The following is a 13,793-nucleotide window of genomic DNA, read 5'->3' as shown; positions in this document are numbered from 1 at the left end:
TTTTAAAAGTTTCTTAATGCCTGTAATATACATATATATATAATGACAAGTAAAAAGAAATCCACATTTTCAAACCCAGCAGGTTATGGAAACAGTAAAACCAAGCAGCTCTGTTTATAACTGAATCCTATTTTGAAGGCTGAAACATTTAACTGAGGTCCAACCTCCTTCCTCCGAGACCTTTATCAACAGCCCCTCGAGGAAGTGGGTTTGAACTTGAAACTCAAGGAACACATGAAATTTCACAGCAATTTAAAAATTACCATTCCCAACTTAAATCACACAAGCAAATCTCACAACCAGAAAGGCACAGGTCAGCAGCTGCCACTTAAACATGGGAATGTCAAATCCAGTGGTCCTGGATTCACTGTTGGTGAACAAAACTCAGCTGTGTCCCTGTGGCATTTTCAGCTCTTAGCGGTTTAGAGTCACATCTTTGAACTGCCTGAGAATCTCTGGAATAGTGATACATTGCCAACAGAGCCTTTCAAAAGATTAAAACAAGCGTGTCAAGGACTCAAGTGAATATGACTGGCTTTGAAATACTGCAGGTCAAAAAAGGACACATTTTTATATTTCTCCTTTAACAATCCCCAACACCACACTGATTAAACCTGAAAGAATTGGAAACTCCACAGATGATTAAGATGAAATGAAAGCATGTTCCTTTTACAGTTTTACACAAGTATAGGCATGTTTAAGTGAATGTCTAAGAAAACAGCAGTTCAAAGCAGCAAACAGAATTTTTAGTGTAAGAGTTCTGCTGGGGAAATGCTTCTAACAAAGATGGCATGACCCCAGAGAACTGACAAATTATAGCTACAGCACAATGAAACTGGTAGATAAAGTCATAACTGTAGACAGTTTTAGGAGAGTAAAGCTAATACTGAAATGTTTTGCATAATTAGCTCTCATTTCCTGATACTATAAATGTTAAATATGAAAAGTTTGTGAAGTATCTTCAATTTTTCTACTTGTTTTCCCAGCAGGGAAAAAAAAATGCCTCAGTAGCTTAGAGGTGAAATCTGTAAGAACAACCATGGCAAAAAAACTGCACAATGGCTGTTAGTCAAACAGCTGCCACTTCATACTAGAACGGGCTGATCAAATTCTGACAGTTCTGAGCTCTGCAACCTTTTTTTTCCACATTTCTTCCCAGTTTGTTGTCCTCACAAATCTGTGTTGAGAGACATAACACGAGCAGCTTGACTCCAGCTGGAATGGCAAGCAAAACAGTCTCTGTGGAGCCAGTACTTCCAAAGATGCTCCCACATATGTTCCTACATCCTTTTACTCCGAGAAGACAGAGGAATGCACAAAGAGCCACCGTGTATTTCTCCACCTTTATGCAAAATCCCCATTCCCAGCCCCGTTTCTCTCCACATCCACCTACAGCAAACCTGAAGCTGTGGCTGCACTTCTGAAGGTCAGTTCCCTGGCACTGCTGCAGCACATTCCAGAGGGCTGATATCAGCATTCCTTCCTAGAGAGCTGGATACTGGATTGGGGACTGCAATGAAGAAGGTAGGTGGTGTGTGGAAGCAGAGTTGTTAAACAGCTGGCAACATCTGTGTTTCACCATTTATCACACAACATTGACCAGCTACAGCCAAAACATTGAGCAATTTTTAGACTTGGAGCAGTTTCCACAGTCACTTTATTTCCTCCAATCTGTTTTCAGCAAATAAAAATGCTAGTCACAGGGACAGACAGCAGAAAATGCATTTAATTAATGCAAATTATTCATTAATTTTGATATTTCTTTTGTATCGAGATTAAGCTTCTGATAGTTCAGAATGCCTGTTTTGAAGCAGAAATAAAAGTGCACAGAACAGAAAATCTTTGTAACTCCTCCCAAGCTTATCCACACTGTAAGTCATAAAATTCTCAACTCACCTCAAGTAGATCTTAATGATATTAAATATAAGCTTATGCTAATTATAATATTGCAGAAATACAAAATCATCACCTGTTATATTCCTTAGTAGTTGTAATTTCTTTCCCTGATGTTTTGTTTTCCTGCATAGTTAGCCAGCAAACAGAAACAACACAGCAGCATGAAGATGTACACTGCATGGTAAATAACAAATGTAGAATTCTGAAGATATTACTGTAAAAATATGAATTAATTTCATTTAGAGAATTTAATTCTCTAGCTTGCTGCTTGTGATTTACAAACAATTACACCTGTCTGGGTTGAAAAGAAAGACCAACCTATAATTTGCCTCAGTAAATTATTTTCAGATAGAAGATATGAAGCTCCATGAGACAATGGTAGATTAATTTCTCATTCATGTACATGTGGACTCAATTAATTTCAGTCAACATAAGTACATATGTAACTCATACAGACTGCCTGGAATGCCCCCTGCAATGTGGGATCTGTCCAAGCCTGGAATACCTGAGCTTTGGAAATCATAAGATCTGGGGTTTTTTTTCATTTTAGATATATAAACAGCCTCACTGACTCCAAACACAGGAGAGTTAAATCATTTGTATAGACAAAATGGCACTTGGCTTTTTATCTGCCCAAGTAAAGTAAAAAGAACTTGATCCTGAGTTCATCCACCTCAGCACAACTGGCATCACTCCAATTACTTCCTGGCATAATTTATGAGGTCCCTCCACTCTTCCATGACCTGCCCAGTCAGGTGACCAAAATCACATCAGTGGCTTTTGTGCTCCTCTTTCCTCAGCACACTTTGTTCATGAAATGGATGCTGATGCTCAGTGCTGGATAGGAAATATTTACTTTTTGGTGTCTGTGAAAATGACCTTTTCAAACCCCAGTAACTTCACCTTCCATAAACTTATATACAAAAATTTACATGAAATACACTCTGTAAAACAAACAAACACCCCCTCCCCAAACCAACAAACTATTAAATGAGGACAAATTCAAATAAACACATTTTACAAGGCACACCGAGCACAGTAAAAACAAAAGCAAGAATAAAGGCCAAGAAAACCACCTGCAAAATGTAATTTTTCAAATGTATAAGATATTTCAGCTGCATTTCCTTGGGTCAGCAGAAATATAGTACCTCTTAACCACGTCCTGCAACAGTATACTGAATAATTCACAGAATTTTAACACATCAAGCCCGATCCTTATCTCTGGGTTATTGAGCTGAATGGCTCCACAGAAGGTATCTCACAAAGGACTGGGAAAAACATTCAAGATGGAAGGTGAGACCTCTCCTGCTTTGCATCAAAAAGCCACAGATTAGCTTTTCGTTTCTGGTCAATACAATTTTCTGTAGAATGTGGGAAAGAAAAATCCTGAAAACACCTAAATACCAACCTGGCCCAGCCCTGCTCACACCAGCCTGTGGAATCTGATATAATCAAAGAATGGTGTGAGGCTTTCTACAGGTTGGAAGACAATTTTGGAGCTATAAATAGTAACCAGCACATTTAACACCCAAACACCTTTAAACAGCTTGCCTTTAAGGCAAATCAAACAATTAACAACTACATTAAAACCAATAAAATTATACCAACAAAGACAAAATGCGTTAACTTACTGAATCCAGAAAGCAGAGATAGGCTCCTGAGCTCTGAATTACTGCTTGATTTTTAGCAAATCCAACTGTTGAGAAAACAAAGATAAAATTATGGGGTAGTTTTTACCACTGTATTTTTTTAAATCTTACTATTGTCAGGAACAGATGAAAGAAAATACGAGAATCAGTATCACAGAAAGTCCACAATTCTTCCATATTTAAAACAAGGTACTTTGTAAATATTTAAATAGGATGCCTACTTCAGTCTTCTTCTCTGAGTGATTATCAGCATTCTACCATCAAGCAGAATTAGAATACTTTTGCTGGCCCTCCATAAAGATATAATGTGTAATACATATCTTGAGAAGTCCAGCTGTTTAGGTTTCACATCCAGAACCTCAGATCATTGAATCCCAGAATGGTTTGGGTTGGAAGGAACTTAGTTCAATCCCCTGCAAAGAGCAGGTGCTGAAAACCCTTGGCTGTATAAACATTCATCTTTAAAGTCATAACAAATACCATCAAATCATAAAAGAGGCAAAGAAAGATCCAGAAACTGCTGTTCTTCCCATCAGGTGGACAGGCCCTCAGAGGGACTCAAAAATTAAGTTCTGTTCTGTGATGCTTGTTAAATATAAAGTTTGCAAACACAAAAAATTTAAATGCCCTTTGCAATGCAGAGGGGAGCCAAAGCAGGACTGATTAGATATACACAAGGAGCACAAAGCTGGCTAATTTATACCATAACATGAAATACATCTGCAAGGCAGGAGAGATTACCTGGGATAATTTCTGCTGGTAGACAAGGTCTACCTAAGAACATTCTGAATTCTTCTCCTGGGCAGCATTATATGAAAAGACCACACTGTATCCAGCATCATTCTGAAAAATTCTATATGAATTCCACTTGGTCACATATGTAACACTTCAGCTTTGAAGTATTTATGGAACCAAGTCAGGGAATCCAGCAAAGGAGTGCCCTGACTTGCAAATCAAATGATGTGAAGATACACAATACAATATGGGAGTTTTATTCTTTAATGGGAAAACTGGAAATGTAAAGCCAAAAAAATCCCACCATGAAGCAGAGGAGAATAATTTTAACTAACATTATCCCCAAAGTTTCAGATTTTGCATTTGAAAAATGCAGACTTCTCTAATTCTCTACTCTTTTTATGTGATAAAGTTTAAGTTTGCTCAGGGAATAAACTTAACTGGGCTCAAAGGTTCCCTGAGCTGTAATGCACGTGCTCCTTGGCTATTTTGCTGAGTTGTCCAAGTACAGAAAAAGACTTATGACTGCATTTCTTGCTGCCTCCAAGGAACATTATGTCAACTACCACCAGAACACTACTAATAAAGGCTCTTCCTTATAACTCTGTTACTCCTGTGTACTTTAATCCTCACTTAATGTCTCTTCATCGTGGATTTCTTGGACTTATGATCTTACAGTTTAATTACACACTACCTTTTATACACATATGAATATCTAATCTCACATATACAGTGACTCTTAGTCTCCTTCCTATTGGCAGTGAAAAAGCAGCTGGCAAAGACAGGAGCTGCCCCAACAGCAGAGCTGAATCCTGGCACCAGCAGTTTTAGTGGGAAACAACTGATTGCAACTCAGCAGGTCTGGACATGCCAAGCCAGCAAAACCCCAATACTGAGGAGGTCCCTACTAAAGCAAGAGGTAAAAGAACAGGACAGAAAAATAGGACAGAATTAAAATTTGCCCAACATCAAACAAATCAGTATCATCATACAATTCATAGTTTACAGCAATTACCAAGTGTAAACCAGCCTGTACTTACATTTCAATTAATTTCATTGCCATACCCCAATATTTCAACCACCTTCAGTTGACAATAATGAAGGATAAAGAACCAAAATTGAAGGAAAAAAGTGAAGGAGACTCAAAAGCAACTACAAGATGACAATTTTTTACTTGATAACTATCTTACTCTATGAACTTCCTGAAATATTTCAGATCTCATTTTCAAATAAACCACTTGAAATAAAATCATGAAATATCTAGTATTTGTTATGAGAGAGAGTTGGAAAATATTTCTTTCTCGGATTAAGACAGAACCATCCTGAAGCTTTCCAGCTATTTTTTAGAGAGGAGAGAAGAAAATACACATATTTCTTAAATTATTAATAAGGGAGATATAAATCTCCATAGAAGAAACTAGGTATTAAAAATTGCTTCGCCACAACAAATTCTATGTTTGGTATGAGTAAAAAAAATATCTTTAATATTACTCTACTGAACAAAATGAAATGTTTGTGCCAGGTCTCTGAGTTTTGTAAGGCCTGCTTACTTGGTGAAAAGAGCCTGTTACCATGGTTACAGCCGTAAAAACTTAAGCCTCAGTGAGATATTAACATTCCTCACTCTTGGAAAGAAAAAGGTTTCCTTTTTTTAGGCAAGTGACCCTTTCTTTTTTTCTAGGTTCCCCCCCCCCCTTTCTTTTACATGTTAGAAAAGAATCAGAAATAAATCCTAATCTTGTGTAAATAGTTGAAGATGTGAAGCCTGACTAGGACATTGTTTCTGTACCAAAGCATCTTCTTTTAAAGGCAAGGCTCCTTACAGTTGTACCTAGTCCTTAACATAATAAAAGTAAATCACTGAAAGCAAACAAATACTATGGATTTCAAGTAACCTGCTCCTAAAATGTAACAACTGTGAAGGAAAGATGTCTTTGTTTTAATGGTGGCCTGAGAGTGACTTCCACATGAATGAGCTTTGTTTTTTCAGCACAACTATGCATTTCATACTATTCTTTAAAGCAATGCTCACAGCTGCATCCCCCATCCCCAACTAATTAAAGATCTGCTCAGGTTGCAGCTACACCAACGCTGAGAAATGCATGTTAAGCCAAAATATAACCTGACATGTCCCTAATGGCACAATGGACTTGGAATTCACAACAGGAACTCATTTTTAGGTTCAGTTTCCTGAAGTGCAAAGGTGAACTGAAGTCAGAATTCTAACATAAGTTATTATCAGAGCATCGTGCCCGTGTGTTCTGGCAAACTAAAAACTAGTTTATACACAACTGATACAGCATATAAGCAACAAGACTTTAGACGTAGAAAATGTTTATAAAAATGGAAAAGATGTTACACAACACGATAGTATTAACAAAAACATTACTAACCAACCAAGTATCATAATTAACAACCTCTGGGGTTATTCTTTGATTTGAGAAATTGCAAACTTCTTAGCTTCTAGATCATCCACTACTAAGAGAAGTGAGATTTGAAAGGAGATTGATCACCCCCGGTGGAGGGAGGGAAAAAAAGACAAATTTCCAGGAATACGAATAATTCTTGACATTGCTCAATTCCAGCTGTATCAGTGGCCCAAAAGAGAAAAATTCCCTCTACAAACCCTGCCTGCCTTTTCTCATCACCAGCCCAATAATGCTAACATTGCAAGAGCTGCACTGTCAAAACAACACCAGTTCATGCTAGAGATACTAAAATACTAAAAATATTTATAGTAACAGTTACGCTGTGTTACTTCAGTATTGCTGGGTCTGACAACTGTTTAAAACCAGCTGTAAAGTCTACAGTCAGAGAAATGACAGTAAATAAAGCCCAGGGCCTATACCAGGTTGTAGATTAATTCAGTGCCCAAACTCCCAATTTATTTGCATGTTTCGACTGGGGATGAAAATTAAACCTCCTGAAACAGAACTGGGCTTTTGCATAGGAGGATCATTTTGAAGAGACTCTAATAAACCTTGGTTTCTCTCCACTTACAAAAAGGGCATTCAGTTAAAAAGCAGAAACTGTCCTGCTTGTGATACTACAGTGTTTCCAAAGAGTGACTTCTAAGCGAGATAACTTGAAAGACACAAATTTGGACCAGTTTTATAACAATTCCTACCTGTCTACTCATTGCAACAAAGTCCAGAATGACTGAAACATTAGTTCCACAGCTCCCCTACAAAATGTGAGCACACTGTTCCTGCTTTGTCCTGCTCTTCTCCTCCACAGACAGGATCTTCCAACTTCAATGTCACTCAACAGCAGCTTCTTCAAAGAGCAACAGGCTTGTATTTCTATTTTATGTTTTAGGAAGCTTTTGTGCTAAAAAACCCTAAAGATAAACCAACTAAATTAAGCAAAAGAAAATCTCTTGGAGAGATTTGTTTGTAATCTCCTGCAGTGGGTAAATATGATTCACATGAGCATGTAAATCAACAGGGAATCACACCATACACGTATCTGGCAGCTCAGTAAACATACTGGGTTAGCCCTCTGAGTGAATACTTAGGAGTTTAGTGAGAGCTTTTAGCTCAATCAAAACTATTCTGAAACCTCTGTTTATATTTGATCATCAAAGGGATCAAAAATGTATTTTTTTTTCTGTTTCAAGGCCTATTTTACAAGACTGAAAGAAATGCATACACTTTTTAAATCTTCACGTGCGAAATCTTATATTTCTTTTTGCTTAAAACCCATCTCCTGAAGACAAATCAGATATCAGAAAGCCACAGTAAAACTGTAAGCATTAACAACATTGTGTACACTACAATTAAACAAAATTCTTTTGCAGAGTAGAGCACAAGTGCTAAGCCAAGTTCTTCTTTCCTGGACATATAAACAAATTCTACACATCCCAAACCAACAGGGCCAAGTTCTAAATTGGAATGAGTTTTTGAAGAGAGAGCTCTGGAAAACAACGTGGTTTTTTTCCATTGCAATGCAAATGGCTACAAAGACACTTCTCAAACTAAAACCCAGAAGGTGCCTGCAATAAAAATCTAATTCTCACAAAATCTCTATTAAGCTACATACCACCTCGAGGTTCAGATGAATCATTACTCCCAATGATTACTGGAATCCCAACTTCTTCCAGCTTGATCTTCCATTGTTCAATTATTTCAGCTGACCCATCCTAGAAAAAATAATGACATAGATGCAGCTATTTTAGTTGGCATGGTGAACTAAACCAAAAATTCCTGTCAGAGACAGCTTTTACTTGACACTCTTTTAAGGAAGGTCTGAAACGTACCTTACTGGCATCATTAAAAATTGACAGCTCCAGGGTTCCTTCAAAATCTTGTTCCCAAACTGACTTTAAGCATTCATCTAACCAGCATTCACTGTTGTGAACAGGCACGATGACAGACTACAAAAAAACCCAAACAAAAATCCACGTGCATGTCAGTAAGCACTATTTTTGTTTACTTACAGTATAAGAACATTTATTAAAAAGGGGAAGTGCCAGATCCTCCTGAAACTAACTTTCACCAAAAAACCCTCATCTTAAAAACATGCAGGCAAAGAACCTTTATTTTCATTATAAATATATGATTTGCTTTTTGCTCTATTGAAGTTTTTTTTAAAAATTAAAAGTTCTACAAGATAGAAGAAGTCCAATGAAACAGGAGAGGCCACTGAACCAAATCCACTAAAAAAAGCCATCAGTAACACCATCCTAACCTGTTTATGGTTTTCCTGCATTTCTTAAGACACTCTTTACTTCTGTCTTCCATATATATATATATATATATATATTATTATTTACTTTTTCTTTAAACATACCACCTAATTGGAGATGCTCTAATATGCAGTCTGGACCTTTGGGCTCTGGTCAAATTTCTAAAAATTATTCAATCTACAAGTGCTCTTAAGCACATCAGAAGTTGCTGTATGGTGTAGTTCCATACTCTGCCATCCCAACTGCAGGTTTTTCTCTTACAGCCCCTTGGTTCAGACGTGCACACAAAACAGGAAAACCTGAGAAATTTTAAAGTTGGTCAGAAATCAGAGACGAGGGGTTTCTCTGTTCAGTTACTCCCCACCGTTCTAATTATCCCCAAAAAAGCCAACAACCCCCAAAATTCTGTCAGGATCTGAAAAAAAAAAAAAAGAACATATTCCTTTCACAGAATTCCAAGTGCTGAGGAATTAGCCCAGTAATACACTGGCTATGTTTGTAAAGGGAGAGCCCAAGCCTGTACCTGTTAAAATTGGTGATAGATGAGGAACTTAAGGGCCTAAGTAACTCATAAAAAGTCTCAGGGGACATTTCAAGAAGTCCCTAGAAACAGAACTTAAACTCCTTATTGTGTGGGGTAACCATAAACACATGGTTGGAAGAAAGAGAGGATTAGTCCCTATTGTGAGCAGGCGAGAACCTCAGGAAACAAAATACTGGAGGGATCCTGAAATTGAATTATTCACGATTTAGTGCCATGTGAGCACATGTAAATCGTGTGGATACACACAGATGAATATATTAGTAGGCAGATTTTTAGACACTGAGGAGCACAGGTAGGACAGAGCAGGATGTATGGGACAATAATTAACAATATTTCACCGCCGAATGAAATAGTAAATCTGTCTAAAATGAATGAACCTCCCGATCTTTGGCAGGATGATGTAGCAGGTGAAAGGGCTAGTTAAAAGAAGTAGAAGGAAAACTTTCTAAAATTTTAAGCAAAGCAGGCCTTTGACTTGTGTTTTGGAGAGATAAATAAATAAAATAAGGAGAAACAAGAAAAAAAAGAGAGAAATTGATTACCCAATAATTATAACACACAGACAAAAAAGATTATTTCAGAACTGTCTCTGATTAGTACTTTGAGAATACAACATAGCCACAAATCTATTCTAAACTAATATTCAATTTACTCAGGATTTTAATATCCTTTGTGTCAAGATGGCAATTAAAATACAACCTTATGCATTCATGAATAAGGTACACACATTAATGAATCTAACACACTTATTCAGGAAAAAAGGGCTCCACAACTCTTTCAATGACAACATAAATTTGCTACTATTTTGTACATCCAGAAAAATCAGTTATTTTTTGTTTTCTGATTCACTCAGTAAAAATTTGACTACACCATCACAAATGAGCTTGAGAACTGGAACTTCTTTGCTTTTTTTCCATAGTGAACTCCTGTTTTAAGTCAGAACAGCAGTGCAAAATAGCAAGATGATGTTTGACCTCCCTGTTCAGTTTGAACTGAAAGCAGAAAAACCCAGCACTTATATACAGAACATATAAAACACCCATAAACACCTGCTGGCACTGAGGTGCTCTGAACTTGACATAATAACATAATATATTACTATGCTCCTGAACACATTACTGAGAGCAAATTCTGCTTTCACAGAACTATGCCCACCATGCAGAGCTGCCAAATTGAGGTACAGAGCTGAACTGCTGATGACACCTCTGTGTAAAACCTGAAAAAAACAACAAATCCACACAAATAACTGCACTCAGAAATATGATGAACATCCCAGAGCACTGCTGATGTTGTACTCTGGAGTTTCCTCAGGTTCCACCATTCCTGCTCAGCTCACTGGTTTTCTGTGTTTATTTTAAGCCAAGGATGAATCAAAAATCTAAACTTTCATTTCTCCCCGGTCCATTACTACATTTGTACTCTGGCTTAAGTGTTGCAGTTGGCACCTGTGCTGAACTGGGCAGTCATAAATTGGCCTTTATCTTCCTGTGTCACAACACTTCAACCTCCCTGGATCATTTAAAGAGGGAAAAACACGAACCAGGGCACTATTTCACTTACTTTGCATTCTCATGGCAAAAATCCCAGCTGGTAGTAACATCAAGAAACTCTGTCTGCTTCTTCTGTCCCAAAACAAGATCAACTACAGTGCTACCACTGCTGACAAACCCCGTTTCCAGGGAGAAATACAAACCTTGCTAAGGAAATCACTAAAAGCAGGGATAAGGGAGACCTAGAATACAGTTTACCCAGTGTCCTTTTGCTGCAGCTTATGCCAGCATTCCCAATTCCAGCACAGGTGATTTATTCCAGTTCTCTTTTCATATATTTGAAGACTGCTACCATAATAGTGAACTACAGAAATATGTGTATAGCTCTCTCAAATCGAGTGTTTGGGACACAAATTGCAAACAACTAATGTGTTTTTATCGATATAAGATCATCTGACTGAGTCAGAATGACCATTTCATTAGCTGGGACTGATTTATAGCAGCATCAACAGAGGAGTTTCATGGCCTATGAGCCAAGTGTGACTCTTAAAAGACAGAGCTATGAATCAAACCTGGATTTGAGCATTGTGACACTGCCTGGGTTTCCCTGAACTTCTGCAGTGAGATCTGAAGTGATTTTGGCTATTTTTAGCCATGTAGTTTTGCTATCACTGAGCTGAAGAACAATTCTTGGCTTCGCTGCAAAGTGATTTTTGTATGGCAAAAATGACCCAGTGTGAAATGGGCAGCAAGGGTTTCAATCCCCCTTCGTCCACAAATGTATCACTCAGCCCCCAAACTCCCTCCCCTCCCTCAGCTAGACCACTGAAAAACAAAACATCAGTCACAAAACTGAAGAGGAGGAAGGTGAGGCTTTAAATAAAAAAAAAAAAACGTTGTCAGAAATTGTGTTTTGTGATGGTTTTGGTCTCACCACCATCACCCTCCAGGAATCTGGATGACAAACATCTCCAAAGGGAAAACTTTGAGTTTCAACCACTTTGAGTTCAAGCAGGATCCTACCTGCCCCCGTATCTCAAGGTGGAAAATAACTTTGGAAAAGCATTTTAACACTGCTGAAAATGTATACAAGTCGTAACTGCTATTTTTCAATGAAGTTTTCCTGCGAGCCATTATTCCAAAGTATTTCCAAACTCAGGGCTGTCGGTGGAAACACAGCAGCTTTGTCAAACCTCATATATGGGACACTTTAAATTAAATTAACTTGAATTAACCCAGAGAGACTTTCAGGCCACAGACTTTGACCTGCCTTTAGGATCTGAGACTCTGTGATGTTGTTCATCATTTTTACTTGCCTGTTGATTTGTATGTTATTATTTTTCAGGCATTTGCCAGACTAACCTTAAATTGTTGCCAAACTCCATCAGCTGTGTGTGTATAAATTTAATAGATGCAATAGACATATGTTTGTGTATGCTTTACTTATATATAATTTTTTTATATTATATAATTTTGACAGATATGTATAATTTTAATAACTGTAATAACAAAACAAATGCTTTTATATATCTTTATTATATCATTTCTACAGATATGTATATATTTAATAAATTTAACAGCAAAACTAATCTTTATATATATCTTTATTACATACTGTCTACAGATACATATAAATTTAATAAATGTAACAGCAAAATTAATCTTTATTATATATGGATACATGTAGATATATAGAGACATAGAGATACACATATAGATATTACTTATATTACATATAGATAGATATCTCTATATGGATATATCTATATATTATGTATAGATAGAGATGTATATTATATATAGATATATAGATATCTATATAGATAGACATCTATATATAGATATACAGATATCTATATAGATAGATATCTATAGATAGATATATAGATATCTATATAGATAGATATTTCTCTATAGGTAAATAACTCTACACAGATAGATATATACATATATTATAGGTAAATATATATCTATACAAGCATATATTTTAATATACATCTAGAAGTATTATATATCAATAACATACTTTCCCACCTGTCCTCTAACCACATTTTTTACTTGCAACTCCCCAGCCTGCACTTGATCCAAAACGCTGTGTTCAGCACTTTAAAAAAAAATTCGTAATACCCTTTAATAATCAATATTGCATACAGTTATATATGTATTTCTATATATATTTACATATTGTTATATAGAGACATAGAGAAGAGATAGAGATATATATAGAGATATGTGATATAGTTATAGATATTTATATATTTTTATATATATATATATATATATATATATGATATTTTGTTGCGGTGAATAACCAAAGCAGGAAGCGTTGCAGGAATATTTCCCCACTCCCTCTCCCATCCCCGTGCCCCGCCTGCGGTGCCGCAGACCCCGACCGGGGGGAGCCCCGGCCCCTCCCGAGCCCCCTCACCCGGGGACCCCCGGCCCTGCCCCACCGCCCCCGGCCCTCACGTACCACCTGCACGGGGGGCTTGGGGGTCTCCCCCGGGCCCGGCCCCGGCCCCGCCATCGCTCCCGGGGCCGAGGAGGAGGAACAACCACAGAGACGGGCCGGGAGCGGCCGGAAGTGACAGCGCCCCCCGCGGCCGGGAGGGCCCGGGGAGAGCCACGGCCCGGGATGGGACCCTTGGCTTGGGAAGGGAGCCTGGGCTTGGGAAGGGACCCTGAGCTTTGGAAGGGACACTTGGCCTTGGAAGGGACTCTTAGCCTTGGAAGGGACCCTGAGCTTTGGAAGGGACCCTTGGCTTTGAAAGGGACCTTTGACTTTGGAAGGG

The 13,793-nt window shown here is 37.7% G+C and overlaps 1 protein-coding gene across 1 annotated transcript in view; it reads right to left on the bottom strand.

Annotated features, from left to right (window-relative positions):
• B3GNTL1 (UDP-GlcNAc:betaGal beta-1,3-N-acetylglucosaminyltransferase like 1) overlaps window positions 1–13,564 on the bottom strand; it is a 113,848-nt gene extending 100,284 nt beyond the window's left edge. Inside the window, exons 1-4 of the mRNA XM_032706574.1 lie at window positions 13,475–13,564; window positions 8,539–8,655; window positions 8,322–8,421; window positions 3,528–3,592 (exon numbers count right to left, since the gene is read on the bottom strand). Coding sequence (XP_032562465.1) covers window positions 3,528–3,592; window positions 8,322–8,421; window positions 8,539–8,655; window positions 13,475–13,528 — 336 coding nt within the window. The 5' untranslated portion in view covers window positions 13,529–13,564. The remainder of the gene's footprint in view (window positions 1–3,527; window positions 3,593–8,321; window positions 8,422–8,538; window positions 8,656–13,474) is intronic.
• Window positions 13,565–13,793: the final 229 nt, after the last annotated feature.

Source organism: Chiroxiphia lanceolata, chromosome 19 (assembly GCF_009829145.1).
Source record: "Chiroxiphia lanceolata isolate bChiLan1 chromosome 19, bChiLan1.pri, whole genome shotgun sequence".
Classification (NCBI taxonomy): Eukaryota; Metazoa; Chordata; class Aves; order Passeriformes; family Pipridae; genus Chiroxiphia; species Chiroxiphia lanceolata.
The sequence above is the reverse complement of the archived record's forward strand: the minus strand, read 5'-3'. Positions and strand labels throughout refer to the sequence as shown.